Here is a 23,227-nt window from a genome sequence, read left to right as displayed (position 1 = left end):
GGATGTCCAAACTACTTTTTGTCAAAACATGATTTATTACACATTTATTACAGTTACTCATGGAAATAGAATATTGGGTTGCATTTTGAGGTCATCAGGCTCGTACTCTTATGTGAAACATGTTGTATAACGGGGTTTAAAAAATTTGATAGTTTACATTTACACATATTAGTAGTTTATTTAACGAGTTCGTGTGTAATCTGGGCTTTTTTTGGCATGAGTGGGCAAAAAAGCCCAAATTACACAAGAACGAGTTGAATACAACGTTTTTTTGTTCGACGAGACCCCCAAAGGCTCCAAATCGCTGAAAATCTTTAAAATTAACTTGACGTTTCGTTTTGACAAGTTGTCAAATTTATCAAAATCCGTTCACACAGGAGAAAATTCTTAAATTCTGACAGTGTCGAACAAAAAAATATATTTTTTTAAATACAGATATTAAGATGTTCCGAATTAACTTAAGAAACAGCGGACTGACTTCCAAAATTTTTCCAGTGCTAGACAGAGAACTTCCTCAATAGTAACATTGGGTAGTGTCGTGAACAGAAGTCGTTAAAAAAAACGTTTTAAATACTACATGATAATTTAAATATATTTTCAGACCGAAAACTGGGTTTGATGGTTTAGGTATTTACTTTTAAGAAATGCATTTTTCATACATTTTACGATCAAATTGCTTCAACAAGTACGGTCAAAAAGACATTAAAGTGTTTTTGCTTTCAACCTTGAGTAATATCTACTCAAATTTTCGTGCTTCAGCCTACTTGCTTGAATGTTGAGAATCTACTTTCTGCGTGAATCGAAATGAATCCTAACAGAAACATTCATCCCAAAAACAACGCAAATTTCTTATCACATTTTCTGTTCTGGTAAGTTTTAAAATGCGATGTATTGTTTTTGGAATTGTTAATTCAGTTGGCAACTACGTATCCTGTGGAAGAAACGGAAGAACAAATTCACCGAAAACGATGTTCTCGTACCCGTTGAAGAACATGAATCCCAAAACCTCGGAGACAAGCTAGAGACTCTCTGGTTTGAAGAAGAAAATTTCCACAAAGAACCTTCCCTCACAAGAGCTTTAACGAAACGGTTTGGTTTGGAATTTGCGTTGTACGGACTGGTGTTCTTTCCTTTGGAACTCATCACAGCGTAAGAGTAACCCAATAATGTTGAACCACCAAAATAATAGAACTTTTCAGTTTAGTACCACCAATATTTTTGAAGCAGTACTTAAATTATTTCCTTCCCGATGGAACATCAACGATGAAGGAAGCAGCATTTTCCGGACTATTTATAGTTCTGTCAGTTTTACTGCGCGTCTTGATCTTCCATTTTATGATATTGCAACTCGCATCTTTTGGAATGAAAATGAGAATCGCCTGTTGCTCCCTCGTTTACAGAAAACTTCTAAAGCTGAAAAGAACGACAGTTCAAAAAATTACTTTGGGTCAGATTGTCAACTTGTTGTCCAACGATGCACAGCGATTCGATCAAGTCTTCGCATTTTTGCATTTCTCCTGGATTAGTCCGTTGAAAATTATTGTGGTAGGTTGGTACCTAGTTACGGTATACGGTTACAATGCTGTTGGCGGAACGGTGGTACCAGTTCTGTGCATACTTATAAACTGTGAGTACTATGGATAATTTTTGCATTAAGATAATTTTTGCATTATTGAAACCTCTGTGTTTTAGTCTTGGTGTCCAAAAAAATTTCATCCACCAGACAATTAGTAGCTGCAATCACTGACAGTCGGATACGTCTTTTGAGTAATATTATCAATGGTATCAATGCGATCAAGATGTTCACTTGGGAGAAACCATTTGCTGCATTAGTAGACACCGTTAGAAAGTTTGTTTTTTGCATTTAGCATATTCTTTACAGATATATTTCTCTATTACAGGAGAGAAATTGAAAAAATCGCAATAGCAAATCTCTGTCGCACTTTCAACTACTGCGTTAATATGTACTCACACAAAATGTCCACCTACATTTGTGTTTTGTTCTTAATATTGTCTGGAGCACCGCTCACTTCTGATTACATGTTTGCAATCATCGTAGTCTACGAAAACATCAGACTAGCATATCACAATTTTGGCACCGCCATGAACCACTACGCAGAACTTAAAATTTCAATTAGACGATTTCAAGAATTTTTACTATCAGATCGTCAAACATCAAGCACATCTGCCAAAACCTTTGACAATTGTATTTTAGCATCTCATCAGAGTTTGAACCAAAGCAGAGAAATTTGTGGTGTATTTGTAATAAATGTCAGCGTCAAGTGGGACTCGTCTCTGCCAAATTACGTGTTGAAAGATGCCACATTTAAAGCAAAATCTAGTGAGTTGGTGGCGGTTATTGGTACTGCCGGTAGTGGAAAGTCCACTCTGCTGCAAGTCATTCTGAAGGAAATTTCAATTTTGAGCGGAGATGTTGTCGTCGAAGGGTCTCTATCATACACGCCCCAACAACCCTGGATTTTTACTGGTTCAGTTAGAGACAATATTTTGTTCGGCGAACCCATGGACGAGCAAAAGTACCAACAAGTGATAAGAGTGTGTTGTCTAGAACACGACCTCTCACTTTTTCCACATGGCGACAACAGTCTAGTGGGAGAGAGAGGTATGTTGTTGAGCGGAGGCCAAAAAGCAAGAATCAGTCTAGCTAGAGCTGTCTACAGAGAGGCAGACATCTATCTTTTAGATGATCCTCTATCAGCAGTGGACGCTCACGTTGCTAACCAGATATTCTACGGATGCATACGAGACTACCTGAAAGACAAATGCGTAATTCTGGTGACCCACCAGATCCAGTTCCTCCAAGATATGGACAAAGTACTACTTTTGGAAAAAGGAAAAATATCAACTTGCCACAAATTTGATAAGCTTGAGATGAAGAAAACAGACAAGAAGAGCTTTTCCAGTGATGTGACAATACAACAGCACAACTTACCTTCCGAAGCTCTGGAAGACGACGGTTGCGGAACCGTCAACGCTTACAAAAGTTTTTGTTTATCTGGAGGCACACCCACAACTATTGTTCTCGTTTTATTGTTTTTTGTGCTGACCCAAATACTGTCGAGTCTTTATGATTATTCGTTGGCATTTTGGATCAACTTGAAGCAGAACCCGAAAATGTTGGACAAGTGGTACTTCCTCAACGATACAAATTATTTATTTGTCTGCGGCATTCTTTTGGTAGTACTAGCAATTCTGAGTCATTCAAGCAATTGGGCTTTTGTAAAATTCTGCAAGTGCGCATCCAAACGCTTGCACGACGCACTTTTCCAAAAAATTCTTCTTGCTTCGATGAGCTTCTTCAACGATCACTCCTCAGGACGTGTTCTCAATCGATTCTCTAAAGATATTGGAATTATGGACGAGTTTATCCCTGTGACATTATCGGAAGTGACTAGATCAATTTTCAAAATGAGTGGCGCAATTACTCTTATACTCATTTTTAATTATTGGATGGTACTACCCACAGCAGTGTTTCTTCTCGTTTTCTACTATATTTCTGTACTCTTCCAACGGTCAGTTCGTTACGCTAAAAAAATAGAAGGAATAAGTAAACGTATCTGAAAAAAGTGATACCGCATTTTCATCAATGTTTTAGGAAGGAGTCCAATATTTACACACGTTTCTGCGTCGGTACAAGGACTGGATGTGATTCGATCATTCAAAGCTGAGACTCAGTTAAGGATGGAGTTTGACAAGCTGCAAAATTGTCACAGTTCCATGTGGTACTTACACAAAGCTTTCCTCTATTCTCAAACATTCTGGATTGATTTTGCATGCTGCTTCTACACTTTCATAGTGATATTTTACTTGTTGATTTTTAAAAACGGTACTTTTTGATTATATCTAGATTAAAACTAATACATCTTGCTTGTAGGAAGTTCTGTCGGATATGTTGGTTTGTCAGTAACTCAGTCTATAGTGATAGTAGGACTAGTCCAGTATACAGTAAAGTGTTGGGGAGAATTCGAGTATCAAATGACTTCAGTGGAACGTATTGTCGAGTACGCAGATGTCACACCAGAAGAAAACAATTGGTCTTGTACTCCTCGCGAGTCGTGGCCGCAACACGGAGGTATCACTTTCAATGCAGTGTCGATGAGATACTCTCGTGACAAACCTTTGGTACTCCAAGAAGTAAATTTGACAATTAGAGCTGGAGAGAAAATTGGAATTGTTGGTAGAACCGGTGCCGGCAAGTCTTCCATAATCTCCACTCTTTTCCGTCTCTACAATTTCGAAGGTACCATTTCGATCGACGGCGTCGACACCAAGACAGTACCATTGCACACTCTTCGCTCCAAAATCGCCATCATTCCCCAAGAACCCATTTTGTTCTTGGGGACGCTGCGCCAAAACCTGGACCCCTTCGACGAATACTCCGACTCTCAACTCTGGGACGCTCTCGAGGATGTCGACTTGAAGGAAGTAGTTTCCGATTTGCCTTCGGGCCTCGACAGTAGAGTTCTAGAAGGTGGATGCAACTTCAGCGTGGGACAAAGACAGTTGTTGTGCTTGGTGCGAGCCATTTTGAAAAACGCCAAAATCGTTGCTCTCGACGAAGCCACCGCTAGTGTAGACTTGGCCACAGATGAGACCATTCAAAGAACGATTCGGATGAAGTGTCAGGATTCTACAGTGTTGACGATCGCGCACAGGCTCAATACTGTCATGGACGCGGACAAGATTCTGGTGATGGAGTCGGGAAAAGTTGTCGAGTTCGGGAGAACAGGAACTCTTTTGCAAAATAGAGACAGTCGTTTTTACAATTATGTTTTCAACTCTGACAAAATTAAATGAATTTCAATAAAACAAAATTTTAATTTATAGTTGTTCCACCGATACAATCTACAAAAACCTTCTTGCAATTTACCCCTCTAATAATTTTACTTTAATTTTAGAGAAACAAAGCACTGGCGCCCTCCATTAATTCTACTATTATTGAGTATTTCTAAACATAATCACAATGTTTAATTAAACATTGAAAAACGTTTGAGAGTTAAAAACAGTGAAAGGCTCATATCGAAACGGAATATTTTATTGTCTTTGTCTTTGAGAAATAAAGTTTATATATACAGGCTGTCTTAAAAAAAAACGGCCCACGCTATAACTTTGCTACTGATGACCCAAATGGAAAAAAATATACAGGAAGCGAAAAGGCTCTAAAAATACTACCAACCTGAATGAGCATATAATTTGTATACCATCTACCCATTTATGGGCTAAAGGCAACTCTTATTTTTCAAATGGTAACCTATCAAAATTTTTATTGATTATGTTACAGTTTTTTTTTCTGATTTTAATGGGATAAAAAAAATCTACTCTTCGATAACTAAAAGGAAAATATGTTGTATCAAAATAATCAAGTTCGTGAACAACCAGAGCTACCATGGCAAATCTACGGTGAAAGGTTTCCTCCTCAAAGGAGATTGCTAATGCACGAATCTTTGTAAATGATATTATGCGATATCCGGCGTTTCGAAATGAATAAGCGCAGTCTTGGCCGCCAACGGGAAGATCGCTTTTAGTTGCAAAAGAAGAAATTTTTCACGAAATTGACAAATAAAAATTAAAAATAAATACCTACAACCGCCAACTAACAAATAAGCTGCAATGCACAAAATTTGCAAATTCAAATAACAATTACAATTAAAATTGCGGTTTTGCTGCAAAGTCGCTTAAAAATTAATCGCAACATTCCCAACATTGGCATGTCTTCGGTAACTTACTAACTTTTTCTGTATTTTCTTCCTCTTGTCTACCGTTCAGTGTTACCATTCTTTATTGTTTCGTGTTCGAGAGTTCGATTTCGTGTTCTTATCCTTGTCCTTGTCTTTAGTAAAGAAACCTAGGTGTAAGTAACGTGATGTAATTCTTGGTTGGTTTTTTAAAATAGATATTATTTTAGTGAAAACAGGTACAGTAAAACGTCTCTGGTGCCAATGCCATTTTCTTGTATAGTTAATGCATCTTTGGAAAAAAATTAAAAACATTTTTATTTTTTGTTCTTAGTGACAAATATGGCAGTAAGTGATGACGAAGAGAACGAGAATGACTTTGATGAGCATGTTATGGTTAGTGTTCCTTCAATCAAAGAAATGCCACAGAAAATGACCGATACTCGCATTTTTTGCAATCACGCAAGGTTCCAGAAAAAGTTTGGAATGGTTTTTGTGACCTTGAAAGCTATATACTCGTAAATAATTCATGTCCAATATGTAGGTACATATGTCCATACATACATATGTGCTTTTTAAATGCATAATTTATAAACATACATGAAAATAAACTTAAATAAACTAGGCAAAAATGAATAGGGAATTCCACAATTTTTCTTTGAAAGCAAAATAAGTGCCCCAATTCTCCCACGTATTCTTAAACACAAGATAAATTTAAAATGTTACAATTACTTGAAACATTACATTTAATGGGTATATTAATATATTTCTAACACATTTCATTACAAATTTTAAACGTTATTTATAAAAAATTCAAAAAAGAAAAAATTCCCTATTCATTTTTGCCTAGTTTATTTTATTTTCCTTTTTAGTGAACCTGAGATATAGTGAACCAGTTTTTATGCATTTTTCAAGTTCACTATGTCAGGACTACACTGTATACCTAATAAAAACAACAAAACATATGTTAAAAACCTTCCATCCGAAATTGCTCGAATCCATAAATGATTTGAAAAAACAGTGTTCATATTTTGTGCGTGATGATGTTTTTTGTGCATCAAAGGCTTTACTGCATTCGCTTGCGTCTCGGCGTAAAAGATCTTTTCGTGTTCATTTCCTGAGATATATAACCGGGAAAGTGGTATATAACTAAATATATAAACTTTCCCGATTATATACCTAACTTGACGTCTGTCAAAGATAACCTCAAAATGTACAATAAACGAACACGAAAAATGTTACTCAATATTCGTGCGCTGTCAGTTTTCAGGTATTCAGCCTGTTTTGCAGCACTTGGCTGACGCCTCGTGCTTCAAATTTCGGCCTCATCCCTGAAAAGTAATCTGACAGCGCTACTCATATGAAAATAACTATTCCATGCACAAAAAAGCTCATGTCACGTACTTAATATAAAAATAACAATTTCGGCTTCCCTAACTGTAAAACGCCTTTACTTTTCAACTCAGGTTAAGGTGGCTGCGATTTACCGACGCATGTTGTAAATCTCCGGAGGAGTGCGGTAGCAGCACCGTTAATTTACTCTTTTTACAGTTACTTTAAAATTAATGTCTTCATAATATGTTACTTTACAAAAACATATTTACATGAATTATTTATTCACTGAATTTTTATTAAGCAATAAATAATCATAAACATATCGGTTTGGTAGCTCCGCACGTCAAAAAGTTTGACATTTGTTATTTCATAAAAATCTGCAAAAGTCCAAAATAAAACATTCAGCCAGCTGAAAAATGTAATACCAATGTCGTAAGGTACGTATTTTACAGCGCTTCAACTAATCAGGCAATCGGCTTTACCCCGTGCCTGAAACCTAGTTTTCACGCTGTAGATTACCCCTACCGTACTCGAGTGTAAATAACTGTTACAACCAAGATTGCAAAACTGAGTTTGGAACACTTGATAGTTTACATTTACAAAATGAATAATTTATGTATATTTCGATTTAATAGTTTCTAAACTACCTAAAAAAAATTGTAGTAAACAACTTGCGAATTGAAAAATTCAGAATTAAAATTGTGAATCATGTCTGTTACATATTTATTTCCCAAAGGTGGAATACAATGTAAAGCATTACATATATTACTTTGCAAGAATACATACATATTTACATATATAAGAAACATACTTAAATACAGATGTTCAGATGTACCGAATAAACTCGAGAACCACTGACCACATTTCCAAAAATCTTTCAGTGCTAGATAGAGTAATTCTTCAGGAGTAACCTTGGGTAGTTTGCTGAACGGAAGTCGTTAATAAAAGCATTTTAAATATATTTTTTGAGAGAGATTACAAAACTTGGTTTGGAAAACCTGATGGCTTACGTTTAAAAATGAATATTACATATACAGGGTGATTTACGAGGAATAATGAGCCCCATCAGGAGAAAAACCCGGACATTTACCGCTCCGATGTCCGGCTTTTTGTTGCAATGTATTGTGGGTTGCATTTTCTATTCCGTCGGGCTTATTATTCCTCGTAAATCACCCTGTATTTTACGATCAAATAATTTCAGCAAGTCCAGTCGTAAATCCATTAAAGTGTATTTCTTTGCAATTTTGAGTAATATCCACTCAAATTTTCGCACTTCAGATTACTTGTTTGAAAAAAATAAAATGACGTTGTCGTTAAAGTTTAACGGGCATAATCAAACGGTTTGCAAAAAATCTCTATAATAACCTCCTGGGGCGTTGCGACGCAATTAATCCATTAATAAATAAATGACACTGACAAGAAACGCTAAAAATCCTCCTTTAGGTAAGGTTTATGGAAAAATAACTATAACAGGTGGCTAAAAAAAGATCAGCAGCGGAACAGCCGCGGCGAAACGGCCGCGGCGAACTGGCCCAGTGGCGAAACGGCTGGCGGCGAAACGGCTGCGGCGAAACGTCATAGACCCCCCTGTATAATGTTTGTATGTTCCGAATAAACTCGAGAACCACTATACCGATTTCAAAAATTCTTTTATTCCTGGATAGAATGGTTCGTCAGCAGTAACATTAATCAATGTCATTGTGAAGCGTTATAACCAGAAGTCTTATACGTATTTTATTTACGTAATTCAAATTTATTTTAGAAAGAAGATTATTTTAAACGGGGTTTAAAAAATTTGATAGTTTACATTTACGAAATGAATTATTTATATACCTACTTTTGGATTCACTGGTTTTAGAAACAACAAATAAAAGGTAGTTATCAACTTACAAATAACTGAATAAATTAACGAACTGTAAATCATGTCTGTTACATATTTATTTCCCAAAGGTGAAATCCAATGTGCAGCATTACATAAATAAATAGCAAAAATCAATCAATATTTACACATATTATTAACTTTTACAAGAAATATATAATATATATACACGAGTATATTATAAACGCAGATATTAATATGTTCCGAATAAACTCGAAAAATACCGGACCGATTTCCAAAACTTTTCCAGTGCTAGATAGAGTACTTCTAACATTGGGTAGTGTCGTGAACAGAAGTCGTTAAAAAGCGCTTAAAAGCTATTTAAAAATTTAAATACATTTTAAGACCGACATTACAAAAGTGGGTTTGGAACTTGATTGTTTACATTTAGGAAATGAATGTTTCATTTATTTTACGATCAAATTGCTTCAACAAATACGGTCGTAAATACTTTAAAGTGTTTTTGCTTGCAACTCAAATTTTTCCGCACTTCCGCCTACTTGTTTGAATGTTGAGAATCTACTTTCTGCGTGAATCGAAATGAATTCTAACACAAACATTCATCCCAAAAACAACGCAAATTTCTTATCACATTTCCTGTTCTGGTAAGTTTTAAAATGCGATGTATTGTTTTTGGAATTGTTAATTCAGTTGGCAACTACGTATCCTGTGGAAGAAACGGAAGAACACATTCACCGAGGACGATGTTCTCGTCCCCGTTGAAGAACATGAATCCCAGAACCTCGGAGACGAGCTAGAGACTCTCTGGTTTGAAGAAGAAAATTTCCACAAAGAACCTTCCCTCACAAGAGCTTTAACGAAACGGTTTGGTTTGGAATTTGCGTTGTACGGACTGGTGATCTTTCCTTTGGAACTCATCACAGCGTAAGAGTAACCCAATAATGTTGAACCAACAAAATAATAGAACTTTTCAGTTTAGTACCACCAATATTCTTGAAGCAATACTTAGATTATTTCCTTCCCAATGGACCATCAACGATGAAGGAAGCAGCTTTTTCCGGACTGTTTATACTTCTGTCAGTTTTTCTGCGCGTCTTGACGTTCAATTTCACGCTGTTGCAACTTTCTTCCTTTGGAATGAAAATAAGAATCGCCTGTTGCTCCCTCGTCTACAGAAAACTTCTAAAGCTGAAGAGAACGACAGTTCAAAAAATTACTTTGGGTCAAATTGTCAACTTGTTGTCGAACGATGCACAGCGATTCGATCAAGTCTTCGCCTTTTTGCATTTCTCCTGGATTAGTCCGTTGAAAATTATTGTGGTAGGTTGGTACCTAGTTATGACATACGGGTACACTGCTATTGGCGGAACGGTGGTACCAGTTCTGTGCATAATTATAAACTGTGAGTACTATCGATGATTTTTGCATTATTGGGAACATCTGTGTTTTAGTCTTGGTGTCCAAAAAAATTTCATCCACCAGACAATTAGTAGCTGCAATCACTGACAGTCGGATACGTATATTGGGTAATATTATCAATGGTATCAATGCGATCAAGATGTTCACTTGGGAGAAACCATTTGCTGCATTAGTAGACATTCTTAGAAAGTTTGTTTTTTGCATTTAATATATTCTTTATAGTTATATTTCTCTATTACAGGAGCGAAATTGAAAAAATCGCAACAGCAAATCTCTGTCGCACTTTCAACTACTGCGTTAATATGTACTCATACAAAATGTCCACCTACATTTGTGTTTTGTTCTTAATATTGTCTAAAGCACCGCTCACTTCTGATTACGTGTTTTCAATTATCGTAGTCTACGAAAACATCAGACTTGCATATCACAATTTTGGCACCGCCATGAACCACTACGCAGAACTTAAAATTTCAGTTAGACGATTTCAAGAATTTTTACTCTCAGATTGTCAAACATCAAGCACATCTACCAAAACCCTTGACAGTTGTATTTTAGCATCTCACCGGGGTTTGTGCCAGAGTAGAGAAACTTCAGGTGTATTTGTAAAAAATGTCAGCGTCAAGTGGAACTCGTCTCTACCAAACTACGTGTTGAAAGATGCTACACTTACAGCAAATCCTAGTGAGTTGGTGGCGGTTGTTGGTACTGCCGGCAGTGGAAAATCCACTTTGTTGCAAGTCATTCTGAAGGAAATTACAATTTTGAGGGGTGATGTTGTCGTCGGAGGGTCTTTGTCGTACACACCCCAACAACCCTGGATTTTTACTGGTTCTATTAGAGACAATATTTTGTTCGGAGAACCCTTGAACAAGCAGAAGTACCAAGAAGTGATAAGAGTGTGTTGTCTAGAACACGACCTCTCACTTTTTCCTCATGGTGACAACAGTCTAGTGGGGGAGAGAGGTATGTTGTTGAGCGGGGGCCAAAAAGCAAGAATCAGTCTAGCTAGAGCTGTCTACAGAGAGGCAGACATCTACCTTTTAGATGATCCTCTATCAGCAGTGGACGCTCACGTTGCTAACCAGATATTCTACGGATGCATACGAGACTATTTGAAAGACAAATGCGTAATTCTGGTGACCCACCAGATCCAGTTCCTCCAAGATATGGACAAAGTACTACTTTTGGAAAAAGGAAAAATATCAACTTGCAACAAATTTGATAAGCTTGAGATGAAGAAAACAGACAAGAAGAGCTTTTCCAGTGATGTGACAATACAACAGCACAACTTACCTTCCGAAGCTCTGGAAGACGACGGTTGCGGAACCGTCAACGCTTACAAAAGTTTTTGTTTATCTGGAGGCACACCCACAAATATTGTTCTCGTTTTATTGTTTTTTGTGCTGACCCAAATACTGTCGAGTCTTTACGATTATTCGTTGGCATTTTGGATCAACTTGAAGCAGAAACCGAAAATGTTGGACAAGTGGTACTTTCTCAACGATACAAATTATTTATTTGTCTGCGGCATTCTTTTAGTGGTACTAGTAATTCTGAGTCATTCAAGCAATTGGGCTTTTGTAAAATTCTGCAAGTGCGCCTCCAAACGCTTGCACGACGCACTCTTCCAAAAAATTCTTCTTGCTTCGATGAGCTTCTTCAATGATCACTCCTCAGGACGTGTTCTCAATCGATTCTCCAAAGATATCGGAACTCTGGACGAGTTTATCCCTGTGACATTTTCGGAAGTGACTAGATCAATTTTCAAAATGAGTGGCGCAATTATCCTTATACTCATTTTTAATTATTGGATGGTACTACCCACAGCAGTGTTGCTTCTTGTGTTCTACTATATTTCTGTACTCTTCCAACGGTCGGTTCGTTACGCTAAAAAAATAGAAGGAATTAGTAAGTACGTTTGAAAAAAGTGATACCGCATTTTCATCAATGTTTTAGGAAGAAGTCCCATATTTACACACGTTTCTGCGTCGGTACAAGGACTGGATGTGATTCGATCATTCAAAACTGAGACACATTTACGGATAGAGTTTGACAAGCTTCAAAATTGTCACAGTTCCGTGTGGTACTTACACAAAGCTTTCCTCTATTCTCAAACATTCTGGATTGATTTTGCATGCTGTTTCTACAGTTTCATAGTGATGTTTTACTTATTGATTTTTAAAAACGGTACTTTTTGAATATACGTAGATTAAAAGTAATACACCTTACTTGTAGGAAGTTCTGTCGGACTTGTTGGTTTGTCAGTGACTCAGTCTATAATGATAGTAGGACTTGTCCAGTATACAGTGAAGTGTTGGGGAGAATTGGAATATCAAATGACTTCAGTAGAACGTATTGTCGAGTACGCAGATGTCACACCAGAAGAAGACAATTGGTCTTGTACTCCTCACGAGTCGTGGCCGCAACACGGAGGTATCACTTTCAGTGCAGTCTCGATGAGATACTCTGCTGACAAACCTTTGGTACTCCAAGATGTAAATTTGACAATCAGAGCTGGCGAAAAAATTGGAATTGTGGGTAGAACCGGTGCCGGCAAGTCTTCCATAATTTCCACTCTTTTCCGTCTCTACAATTTCGAGGGTACCATTTTGATCGACGGCGTCGACATCAAGACAGTACCATTGCACACTCTTCGCTCCAAAATTGCCATCATACCCCAAGAACCCATTTTGTTCTTGGGGACGCTGCGCCAAAACCTGGACCCCTTCGACGAATACTCCGACTCTCAACTCTGGAACGCTCTCGAGGACGTCGACTTGAAGGGAGTAGTTTCCGGTTTGCCGTCAGGCCTCGAGTGTGGAGTTCAAGAGGGTGGATGCAACTTCAGCGTGGGACAAAGACAGTTGTTGTGCTTGGTGCGAGCCATTTTGAAAAACGCCAAAATCGTTGCTCTCGACGAAGCCACCGCTAGTGTAGACTTGGCCACAGATGAAACCATTCAAAGAACAATTCGGATGAAGTGTAAGGATTCTACAGTGTTGACGATCGCGCACAGGCTCAATACTGTCATGGACGCGGACAAGATTCTAGTGATGGAGTCGGGGAAGGTTGTCGAGTTCGGCAGAACAGGAGCTCTTTTACAAAACCGAGACAGTCACTTTTACAATTATGTTTTCAACTCTGACAAAATTAATTGAATTTCAATAAAACAAAATGTTGATTTATAGTAGTTATTGAATTCTTGCAATTTTTAATTTAACTTTGAAAAAGATTTGATGTTTAGAAACGCTGGCAGACTCCTACCGAAACGGAATATAACGAAAACGACAAAGCGAAAGTTAAAAACACTTCATCGTTATTTTCGCGACTCCATGAATAATTTGTGTAAGTGGAAATGTGGATTCTGTGAGAAAGATATGGTTTTTGTTTGTCGTGTATATTATTTTCTGGCTTCTTATATTCGTAGCAGAACTAGACGTTATTTGCAAAGAACATTTACAAACCAACTTAGTTTACGATGTTGTTGTCTTTTAAAAAATAAAGTCCAAGCCAACTTGATGAACATTTCAATTGAACACTTGTTATAACGACCTTCTGGACTACTTACTTATCGTTTACCCACAAAGAATAAAAGTCTGGAATAGATGCATCAGACAATATAGCAAATCAAATAAATGAACCTGCCACGATATTTTTCAAAATTTTGGGTCGGCGGTTGGCAATTGTTGCCGGTAGCTCAGTCTTGGGCGGGGTAAGCGAACGAATCAGCCAGACCCGAAAGACAAGAGAGTAAAGGGCGCCAGGATCCTCCGGCACTGATGCTTCGGGAGTATCCGGATCCGATGATACTCCGGGGCCGATACCCGAAATGAAACGCACGTGTCCCAGTTAACCAATTTAATCAAATTATATTCCCTGGTACAATATTTATTTACAATAAGTGAAAATTAAAAGGATAATTTGTACAATTAATTGTTGGTAAAAAAAAACTAAATTATTGTTCGATGTGGCCAAAGCCAAATATAATTGCAACAAACAAACAAAAAAATTCAATGAACGGTCCTGACCGGTAACGCACAAAATAAAAAATTTCGGTACCTGATTTTTTTTTTTTAATAAATTATTTTGAATAAAAAGGATTGGAAATAATGCGTTTGTTTTCATTCTATTCAGGAAATAATCAGCCGTATACCCCTCGTGTAAAATTTTAATATCGGCAAATTTTTTGCTAATGAACTCAATAAATGAGGTCAGAAGACCAATTATTATCAAATAAAAGCCTTCGACTTCGTCTCGTGCTCTTATTTGATAATAATTGGTCTTCTGACCTCATTTATGGATGTTTTCGTTCATTAGCAAAAAATTTTCCGATAAAAAAATTTGCATTTGGGATATAATATGTGAAAACATTGTCTAGCGCAAACAGGCTAAATACGCTTTTTTCATTAAAAAATTTATCTACAATTTCAGAAGAAACATTCTTTTTACAATACGGCAAATGATAGAAACATTAAAAAAAATAGCAATCCAAGGACAAACAAATTAAACCAATATTTAATATGAAAAAAGAGAAAAATATTGCTTGCTATATTACTTTCTGTTTACTCGTATTGCCACTAAACAGAAGATAATTTTTCAAGTGAAAAATGTAGTATCTCTTAGAGATAATCAGAATTGTTCTATTTCTATCTTTATATAAACAGATAGATGTCAATGAGGACAGCACAGTCTCAGTTGAACAGCAACATGTACCAGTTAACAATATTTTTGTTTACATTTCTAGGTGTCTCTAATTTGGTACTATCATTACCGACCGTTACCCACAATGTGAGAATAATCAGTGGAACCACAGCTCAACCGGATCAATTTCCTTTTGCTGTTTCAATCCAGTCATTTGGCAGCCACTTGTGCGCTGGTACCATTATCAGCAAGAACTCGATCGTCACAGCAGGACAGTGTATGATGTGAGTGCGAAATTATTTCTTAACCCCAAATTTTCTAGCAATACGCTTTTGCAGTAACTTGCTTCCGGAAGACGCGGTCATAGTCGCTGGTACCACCGACCTCAGACGAGGTGGTACCGTATACAATATATTCGAAATAACTATTCACCCTACTTTCAATGAAACCAACTGCATCGATGACATTGCCGTAGTAAAAATCGATGGCGAATTTGACATTAATGACATTAGCGTGCAAATCGTCGAGATCGGAGAGGTTGCAGACAATGATACTTGTACGGTGTTGGGATGGGGTGCTACTGTAAACACCTGGGGATCTGCTACCCTCATGTTTGCAAATCTGCGAGCTTTGTCAGTTGAAGAGTGTGACAAATTGGCCGAAGATGGATGGAATGATTTAGAAAGAGGACCTGGACAAGTCTGTGGGTTTGGAGATGGACTAAATGCAATTTGTATAGGAGATGTGGGGGATTCGTTAATTTCCAATGGACAATTTGTGGGGATTGCTTCTTATGGAGTGAGTATGTGTGAAAGAGAAACACCAGATATTTACACTCGAGTTGCCTATTACAAGGACTGGATCAATACAATTATTTAAATATTTAAGTAGGTACCACAAAATGTTTGTATTGAGTTTTATTAATAAACCAAAGAATATTGTGAAGACTGAGTGGTTTTACGCTCTCGCCGTAACCGACTATATTCTAAATTGATTATTGATCAATATAATAAACCAGGAGATAGTACCTTTTTCATTTAATTTTCAAAAAGCACTAAAATTTGAACTAGATTTTACACTTTGCAGAAGCTTTGAGGAATTACTGCACAAATCTAAAAATCTGAAAGAAAAAAGCAAGAAACTAGACATTTGATAAAAATGAAGAAGTATATCCGGCAGAAATAAAATACAGAGGGAGATCGTATACGCGCACGCGAGAAATCGCGACTTCTAATTAAACAAAATTGTTGAAATTTTTCACACTTACCTGGCTATTGGCAGAGTACATTTCATAATTTTTTGATAATTTTCCACTTACAAACAAAACCAAAAGAAAAATCAAGTTTAATGAAAATCAATGGACCCTTGCTTTACTTCCTATTTCAAATGGTGGTCTTGGTATTAGGAAAATTGAAGATATCTCTCTCCCAGCCTTCCTTGGTTCAATACATGACCTAGTCTTTCAAATATTACCAAAAACGGACAAACAGGTTAGTGTTCATTTTGCTGACGAAGCTATTGGATTATGGATTGAATTAAATGGTAAAACATTTCCACCGGAGACATTTTGACAAAAAAGCTGGGATATAATCAATACAACAAGAATCATCGCCAATCTAATTAATCTTTCTGATAAAATTGATTCAGCTCGTTTTCTTGCCGCACAAAGAAAGGAATCCAATGCTTGGCTTCATGCCTTTCCCTCAAGAAACATTGCTACATTTATGGACAACAAGATTTTACAAATATGTCACTTATGGGTGGCGTGACTGTATTTAATACTCTGCGCCCGACCGCAGCTAGTTGAGTACAATTGACATTGGCGGAGCCTCCCCGACTGAGAGATCCCCAAGGAACGAATCATGATTGGAAAATCTTTTCTTTAAAATATTGTAGAAAAGATCGCCTTGGCGAGAATGTATTTCCCCAATCGAAAAATGCAAAAAGATCACGAACTTCGCGGTAATGAATTTCAAGTAAATTAAATGAAAGACTTTGAAATGAAAGCGCTTTTTTATAAACGAATTCCCAAAGAAAATAACTTACTTTCACTTTAGTGCATGTTATGTTTATTTTGATAGGTCCGCGTGTCAAGCACTTTAGTAACGGAAATCAAACAGTGTGTCCAACGTTAAAAAATAAATCATGGTCTCCCATTATGCCAAAACAACGTGAACGTTGTTTACTTATCTATTTCCCAAAAGTGGAATCCAAATTACTCCATTACATACATTATTTGCAAAAATACATACATAAATATTTACATATACATACATACTCGTGTAATTGGCATAGATAAGAAACATACATAAATACGGATGGTTAGATGTTCCGAACCATTGGACCGATTTCCAAAATTCTTTCAGTGCTAGATAGAGTCCGGAAGTCATTAATAAAAGCCTTTTAAATAATACTTAATTATTTAAATATATTTTTCCGACAGAACTTACATCACTGGGTTTGGAAAACTTGATGGTTTACATGTAAAAAATGAATATTTCATATATTTTACGATCAAATAATTTCAAAAAGTACGCTCGTAAATACATACATACAAGTGTCTTCCTTGCAACCTTGAATAATAACTACTCAAATTCTCGCATTTCAGACTACTTATTTGAATGTTGAGAATCAACTTTCTGCGTGAATCGAAATGACTTCTAACAGAAAAATTCATCCCAAAAACAACGCACATTTTTTATCACATTTTCTGTTCTGGTAAGTTTTAAAATGCGATGTATTGTTTTTGGAATTGTGGATTCAGTTGGCAACTACGTATCCTGTGGAAGAAACGGAAGAACAAATTCACCGAGGACGATGTTCTCGTTCCGGTTGAAGAACATGAATCCCATAACCTCGGAGACAAGCTTGAGACTCTCTGGTTTGAAGAAGAGAATTTTTGTAAAGAACCTTCCTTGACACGAGCTTTAATAAAACTGTTCGGTTTGGAATTTGCATTGTCCGGACTGGTGTACTTTCCTTTGGACCTCGTCATAGCGTAAGAGTAAGCCAAATGTTGAACCACCAAGACCATAGAAGTTTTCAGTTTAGTACCACCAATATTCTTGAAGCAATACTTAGATTATTTCCTTCCTAATGGGCCACCAACGATGAAGGAAGCAGCATTTGCCGGACTATTTATAGTACTGTCAGTTTTTCTGTGCGTCTTGACCTTCAATTTCATGCTGTTGCAACTATCTTCTTTTGGAATGAAAATGAGAATCGCCTGTTGCTCCCTCGTTTACAGAAAACTTCTAAAGCTGAAGAGTACACAAGTTCAAAATATTACTTTGGGCCAGATTGTCAATTTGTTGTCGAATGATGCAGAGCGATTCGATAAAGTCTTCCCCTTTTTGCATCTCACGTGGATTAGTCCTGTGAAAATTATTGTTGTAGGTCGGTATCTAGTTATGACATACGGTTACTATGCTATTGGCGGAATGGTGGTACCAGTTCTGTGCATACTTCTAAACAGTGGGTACTATGGATGATTTTTTGCATTATTGAAAACATCTGTGTTTTAGTCTTGGTGTCCAAAAAAATTTCTTCCACCAGACAATTCGTAGCTGTAGTAGACATATTTTTTATAGTTACATTTCTCTATTACAGAAGAAAAATAGGAAAAATCGCAATAGCAAATTTTTATCGAACTTTCAACTACTATGTTAATATGTATTTACACAAAATAGCCACCTACATTTGTGTTTTGTTCTTAATATTGTCTATTGTCTTCTGATTACATGTTTGCAATGATCATCGTCTACGAAAATATCAAATGTGCATGTTACAATTCTGGCACAGCACTGAATAATTACGCAGAACTTAAAATTTCAGTTCGACGATTTCAAGAGTTTTTACTCTCAGATCGTCAAACATCAAACACTTTTAACAAAACTCTTTTAACATCTCGCCAGAGTTTGAACCAGAATAGAGAATCTTCAGGTGTATTTGTAAGAAATGTTAGCGTCAAGTGGGACTCGTCTCTGCCAAATTACGTGTTGAAAGATGCTACATTTAAAGCAAAATCTAGTGAGTTGGTGGCAGTTATTGGTACTGCCGGTAGTGGAAAATCAACTTTGTTGCAAGTCATTCTGAAGGAAATTACAATTTTGAGGGGAGATGTTGTCGTCAAAGGGTTTTTATCGTACACACCCCAACAACCCTCGATTTTTATTGGTTCTGTTAGAGACAATATTTTGTTCGGCGAACCCATGGACAAGCAAAAGTACCAAGAAGTGATAAGAGTGTGTTGTCTAGAACACGACCTCTCACTTTTTCCTCATGGTGACAAGAGTCTAGTCGGGGAGAGAGGTATGTTGTTGAGTGGAGGCCAAAAAGCAAGAATCAGTCTCGCTAGAGCTGTCTACAGAGAGGCAGACATCTATCTTTTAGATGATCCTCTGTCAGCAGTGGACGCTCACGTTGCTAACCAGATATTCTACGGATGCATACGAGACTATCTGAGAGACAAATGCGTAATTCTGGTGACCCACCAAATCCACTTCCTCCAAGATATGGACAAAGTACTACTTTTGGAAAAAGGAAAAATATCAACTTGCCACAAATTTGATAAGCTTGAGATGAAGAAAACAGACAAGAAGAGCTTTTCCAGTGATGTGACAATACAACAGCACAACTTACCTTCCGAAGCTCTGGAAGACGACGGTTGCGGAACCGTCAACGCTTACAAAAGTTTTTGTTTATCTGGAGGCACACCCACAAATATTGTTCTGGTTTTATTGTTTTTTGTGCTGACCCAAATACTGTCGAGTCTTTATGATTATCCGTTGGCATTTTGGATCAACTTGAAGCAGAATCCTAAAATGTTGGACAAGTGGTACTTCCTCAACGATACAAATTATTTATTTGTCTGCGGCATTCTTTTGGTAGTACTAGCAATTCTGAGTCATTCAAGCAATTGGGCTTTTGTAAAATTCTGCAAGTACGCCTCCAAACGCTTGCACGACGCACTCTTCCAAAAAATTCTTCTTGCTTCGATGAGCTTCTTCAACGATCACTCCTCAGGACGTGTTCTCAATCGATTCTCCAAAGATATTGGAATTATGGACGAGTTTATCCCTGTGACATTATCGGAAGTGACTAGATCAATTTTCAAAATGAGTGGCGCAATTACTCTTATACTCATTTTTAATTATTGGATGGTACTACCCACAGCAGTGTTTCTTCTCGTGTTCTACTATATTTCTGTACTCTTCCAACGGTCACACACACTCACCTTCCGAAATTCTGGAAGATGATGGGAGTGGAACTGTCAACGCCTACAAAAGTTTTTGTTTCTCTGGAGGCACACCCAGAACTGTTTCTCTTATTTTATTGTTTTTTGTGCTGACCCAAACACTGTCGAGTCTTTTCGATTATTTGTTGGCAATTTGGATCAACTTGAAGCACAAATCAGAAGAGTTGGACAAGTGGTATTTTCTCAACGATAACAATTATTTATTTGTTTGTGGCGTGCTTCTAGTAGTACTGGTAATTCCGTTCCATTCGACCATTTGGGCTTTTGTGGCTTTCTGCAAATGCGCCTCCAAACAATTACATGACACACTCTTTCAAAAAATTATTTTCGCTTCGATGAACTTTTTCAAGGATCACTCCTCGGGACGTGTTCTCAATCGATTCTCCAAAGATATGGGAACTGTCGACGAGTTTATTCCTGTGACATTGTCAGAAGTGACTAAAATAATTCTCACAATAAATGGCGCAATTTTTCTCTTACTCATTTTTAACAGTTGGATGATACTACCAACAGCGCTGTTGCTTTTCGTGTTCTACGTTGTTTTTGTACTCTTCCAACCCTCAGTTCGATACGCTAAAAAAATAGAAGGAATAAGTAAACATGTTGTTTGCAAAAAGTGGTACCGCTTTGACATTAATGTTTTAGGAAGAAGTCCCATATTTACACACGTTTCTGCGTCGGTGCAAGGATTGGATGTGATTCGATCATTCAAAGCTGAGACACGCCTACGGCTGGAGTTTGACAATCTACAAAATGGCTACAGTTCCGCGTGGTACTTCCACAAAGCTTTCGCCTATTCTCAAGCTTTCTGGACTGATCTTGCATGCTCTTTCTATACTTTCATAATAATATTTTACTTGTTGTTTTTCAAAAATGGTACTGTTCGATTTTTCGTGTATCTAGATTAAAACTAATACACCCTGCTTGTAGGAAGTTCTGTCGGACATGTTGGTTTGTCAGTGACTCAGTCTATAGTGATAGTAGGACTAGTCCAGTATGTAATGAAGTGTTGGGGCGAATTCGAGTACCAAATGACCTCAGTGAAACGTATTGTCGAATACGCAGATGTCACACCAGAAGAGTGTGGCCGCAACACGGAGGTATCACTTTCAGTACAGTCTCGATGAGATACTCTGCTGATAAACCTTTGGTACTCCAAGAAGTAAATTTGACAATCAGAGCTGGCGAAAAAATTGGAATTGTTGGTAGAACCGGTGCCGGCAAGTCTTCCATAATCTCTACTCTTTTCCGTCTCTACAATTTCGATGGTACAATTTTGATCGACGGCGTCGACATCAAGACAGTACCATTGCACACTCTTCGCTCCAAGATCGCCATCATACCCCAAGAACCGATTTTGTTCTTGGGAACGCTGCGCCAAAACCTGGACCCCTTCGACGAATACTCCGACTCTAACTCTGGAGCGCTCTCGAGGACGTCGACTTGAAGGAAGTAGTTTCCGGTTTGCCGTCAGGCCTCGACAGTAGAGTTCTTGAAGGTGGATGCAACTTCAGCGTGGGACAAAGACAGTTTGTTGTGCTTGGTGCGAGCCATTTTGAAAAACGCCAGAATCGTTGCTCTCGACGAAGCCACCGCTAGTGTAGACTTGGCAACAGATGAGATAATTCAAAGGACGATTCGGATGAAGTGTCAGGATTCTACAGTGTTGACAATCGCGCACAGGCTCAATACTGTCATGGACGCGGACAAGATTCTGGTGATGGAGTCGGGAAAAGTTGTCGAGTTCGGCAGGACAGGAGCTCTTTTGCAAAATAGAGACAGTCGCTTTTACAATTCTGTTTTCAACTCTGACAAAATTAAATGAATTTCAATAAAAATTGTTTTATTTTACAATTGTTCTTCAGTTACAATCAGCAAATACACTTACTTTCGCATACATAGGTATGTACCTGCGCTGTTGTCTGTTTGGTCAAGTTTCGGTAAAATTTTTCAAATTTAAATTGAAACATGTATAGGCAACCAAAAATACTTCCATGCATCCAGGGCATCTAAACATATAAATTTAAACATACGTCCAAAATCTAAAAGGCTTCTTTGATTGCACGGTATATTGTTATACGAGTTGCATAAAAGCATAAGACAGTACTATGGCGGCCAAAAAATTTTGGCCGTCACTTGACATTCTTGACATTCAAGTAAAGTATAAATAAAACTGCCAGCTGTGTTCCTTGTCTCATAACCGACATAACCTAATTTTTTTTTAATATCGTGTCAAATTAAAACATTCTGTCAGTGGCAATTAGGTACCTACGAGACAAAAAAACACCAATATTGTTCAATTGTTTCATTGCCAACAGACCAGTCATTGTTGATCACGTTGTAGATTGTCGAACGACAGGAGCTTGGCGCATGACGAGCGTAGCGAGTAACGGAACGTAACAAGTTTTAGAACACATTTTGTAAAACGAGTGTAACATGCAATTTTTTCTATTTCCCCTTCATTGCTTTAATTTTCTTTTTTTAAATAAAAAAATTATCTAGTGACTTTCATTTTAATGGCATTACGTTGGTGATAATGAAGCAATTACAAATTAAATTTCAAATTGTCTCCACAATTTTGTTACTATACAATAATAGGTAATCTACCCCCTTATTACTTTATTTTCATCTTACAATAATTTTTTTAATGTAATTCTACTACCAACCCCATACTCAATAATCACTAAAACAATGATACAAAATTGAACTTTGTGGAACTGTTTTCAGTTTTATACACAAAATGCTCTTTGTGACACTGAAATAGAAAAACATAATGTTTTCCGTTGAATTTTTTGATATCTCTTTTAGTTTCCAATGTATAATTAAAAAAATTCAAAAAACATGGATTACTGGGTTGTAGGACGGCCCAATATGTGACCGTGGTTTTTCCGTTTTTGCTTCCTTTTTCTTTAATGGTTTTTAAGACGCTAGACGTTACGTGAGTGCTATTTATTAGAGCTCTTTCTTAGGAAAGCGTTCATGAGTTTGGAATAAATAATTGTTCTTAAACAAAACTGGATCGCTGTTTATATTTTCAAC

General features: G+C 37.2%; 4 protein-coding genes and 1 long non-coding RNA gene across 11 annotated transcripts in view; all 5 read left to right on the top strand.

Moving 5' to 3' along the window:
* LOC138127864 (uncharacterized) overlaps positions 1-23,227 on the top strand; it is a 131,745-nt gene that overhangs the window by 3,585 nt on the left and 104,933 nt on the right. The gene's annotated exons all lie outside the window — the stretch shown is intronic.
* On the top strand, positions 290-4,829 carry LOC138129155 (probable multidrug resistance-associated protein lethal(2)03659). The gene is made up of 7 exons (XM_069045409.1): positions 290-869; positions 916-1,149; positions 1,200-1,627; positions 1,693-1,849; positions 1,902-3,568; positions 3,617-3,847; positions 3,896-4,829. The coding sequence occupies exons 1-7, from the start codon at positions 805-807 to the stop codon at positions 4,816-4,818; spliced, it is 3,705 nt and encodes a 1,234-aa protein (XP_068901510.1). The 5' UTR covers positions 290-804; the 3' UTR covers positions 4,819-4,829.
* LOC138128178 (probable multidrug resistance-associated protein lethal(2)03659) lies at positions 9,330-13,448 on the top strand. The gene is made up of 6 exons (XM_069044361.1): positions 9,330-9,795; positions 9,846-10,273; positions 10,323-10,479; positions 10,532-12,198; positions 12,247-12,477; positions 12,526-13,448. Exons 2-6 carry the CDS (start codon positions 9,910-9,912, stop codon positions 13,446-13,448), a joined length of 3,342 nt encoding a protein of 1,113 aa, XP_068900462.1. The 5' UTR covers positions 9,330-9,795; positions 9,846-9,909.
* LOC138128662 (chymotrypsin-1-like) lies at positions 14,962-15,876 on the top strand. Its single transcript, XM_069044868.1, has 2 exons — positions 14,962-15,215; positions 15,270-15,876. The coding sequence occupies exons 1-2, from the start codon at positions 14,965-14,967 to the stop codon at positions 15,808-15,810; spliced, it is 792 nt and encodes a 263-aa protein (XP_068900969.1). The 5' UTR covers positions 14,962-14,964; the 3' UTR covers positions 15,811-15,876.
* LOC138128661 (probable multidrug resistance-associated protein lethal(2)03659) lies at positions 16,029-21,455 on the top strand. 7 transcript variants are annotated; one of them, XR_011158829.1, is made up of 5 exons: positions 16,029-17,649; positions 17,696-17,929; positions 17,978-18,405; positions 18,456-21,064; positions 21,119-21,455. XR_011158829.1 is itself a non-coding variant. In XM_069044867.1 (2 exons), exon 2 carries the CDS (start codon positions 18,672-18,674, stop codon positions 20,187-20,189), a length of 1,518 nt encoding a protein of 505 aa, XP_068900968.1. In that variant the 5' UTR covers positions 16,029-18,405; positions 18,456-18,671; the 3' UTR covers positions 20,190-21,098. The 7 variants fall into 7 exon arrangements, 1 of the variants encoding a protein (XP_068900968.1); XR_011158827.1 differs by having other exon boundaries at positions 17,696-18,405; XR_011158825.1 differs by having other exon boundaries at positions 16,029-17,929.

Source organism: Tenebrio molitor, chromosome 4 (assembly GCF_963966145.1).
Source record: "Tenebrio molitor chromosome 4, icTenMoli1.1, whole genome shotgun sequence".
Lineage (NCBI taxonomy): Eukaryota > Metazoa > Arthropoda > Insecta > Coleoptera > Tenebrionidae > Tenebrio > Tenebrio molitor.
Note: the sequence above shows the minus strand (reverse complement) of the source record. Positions and strands in the feature narration are given on the sequence as shown.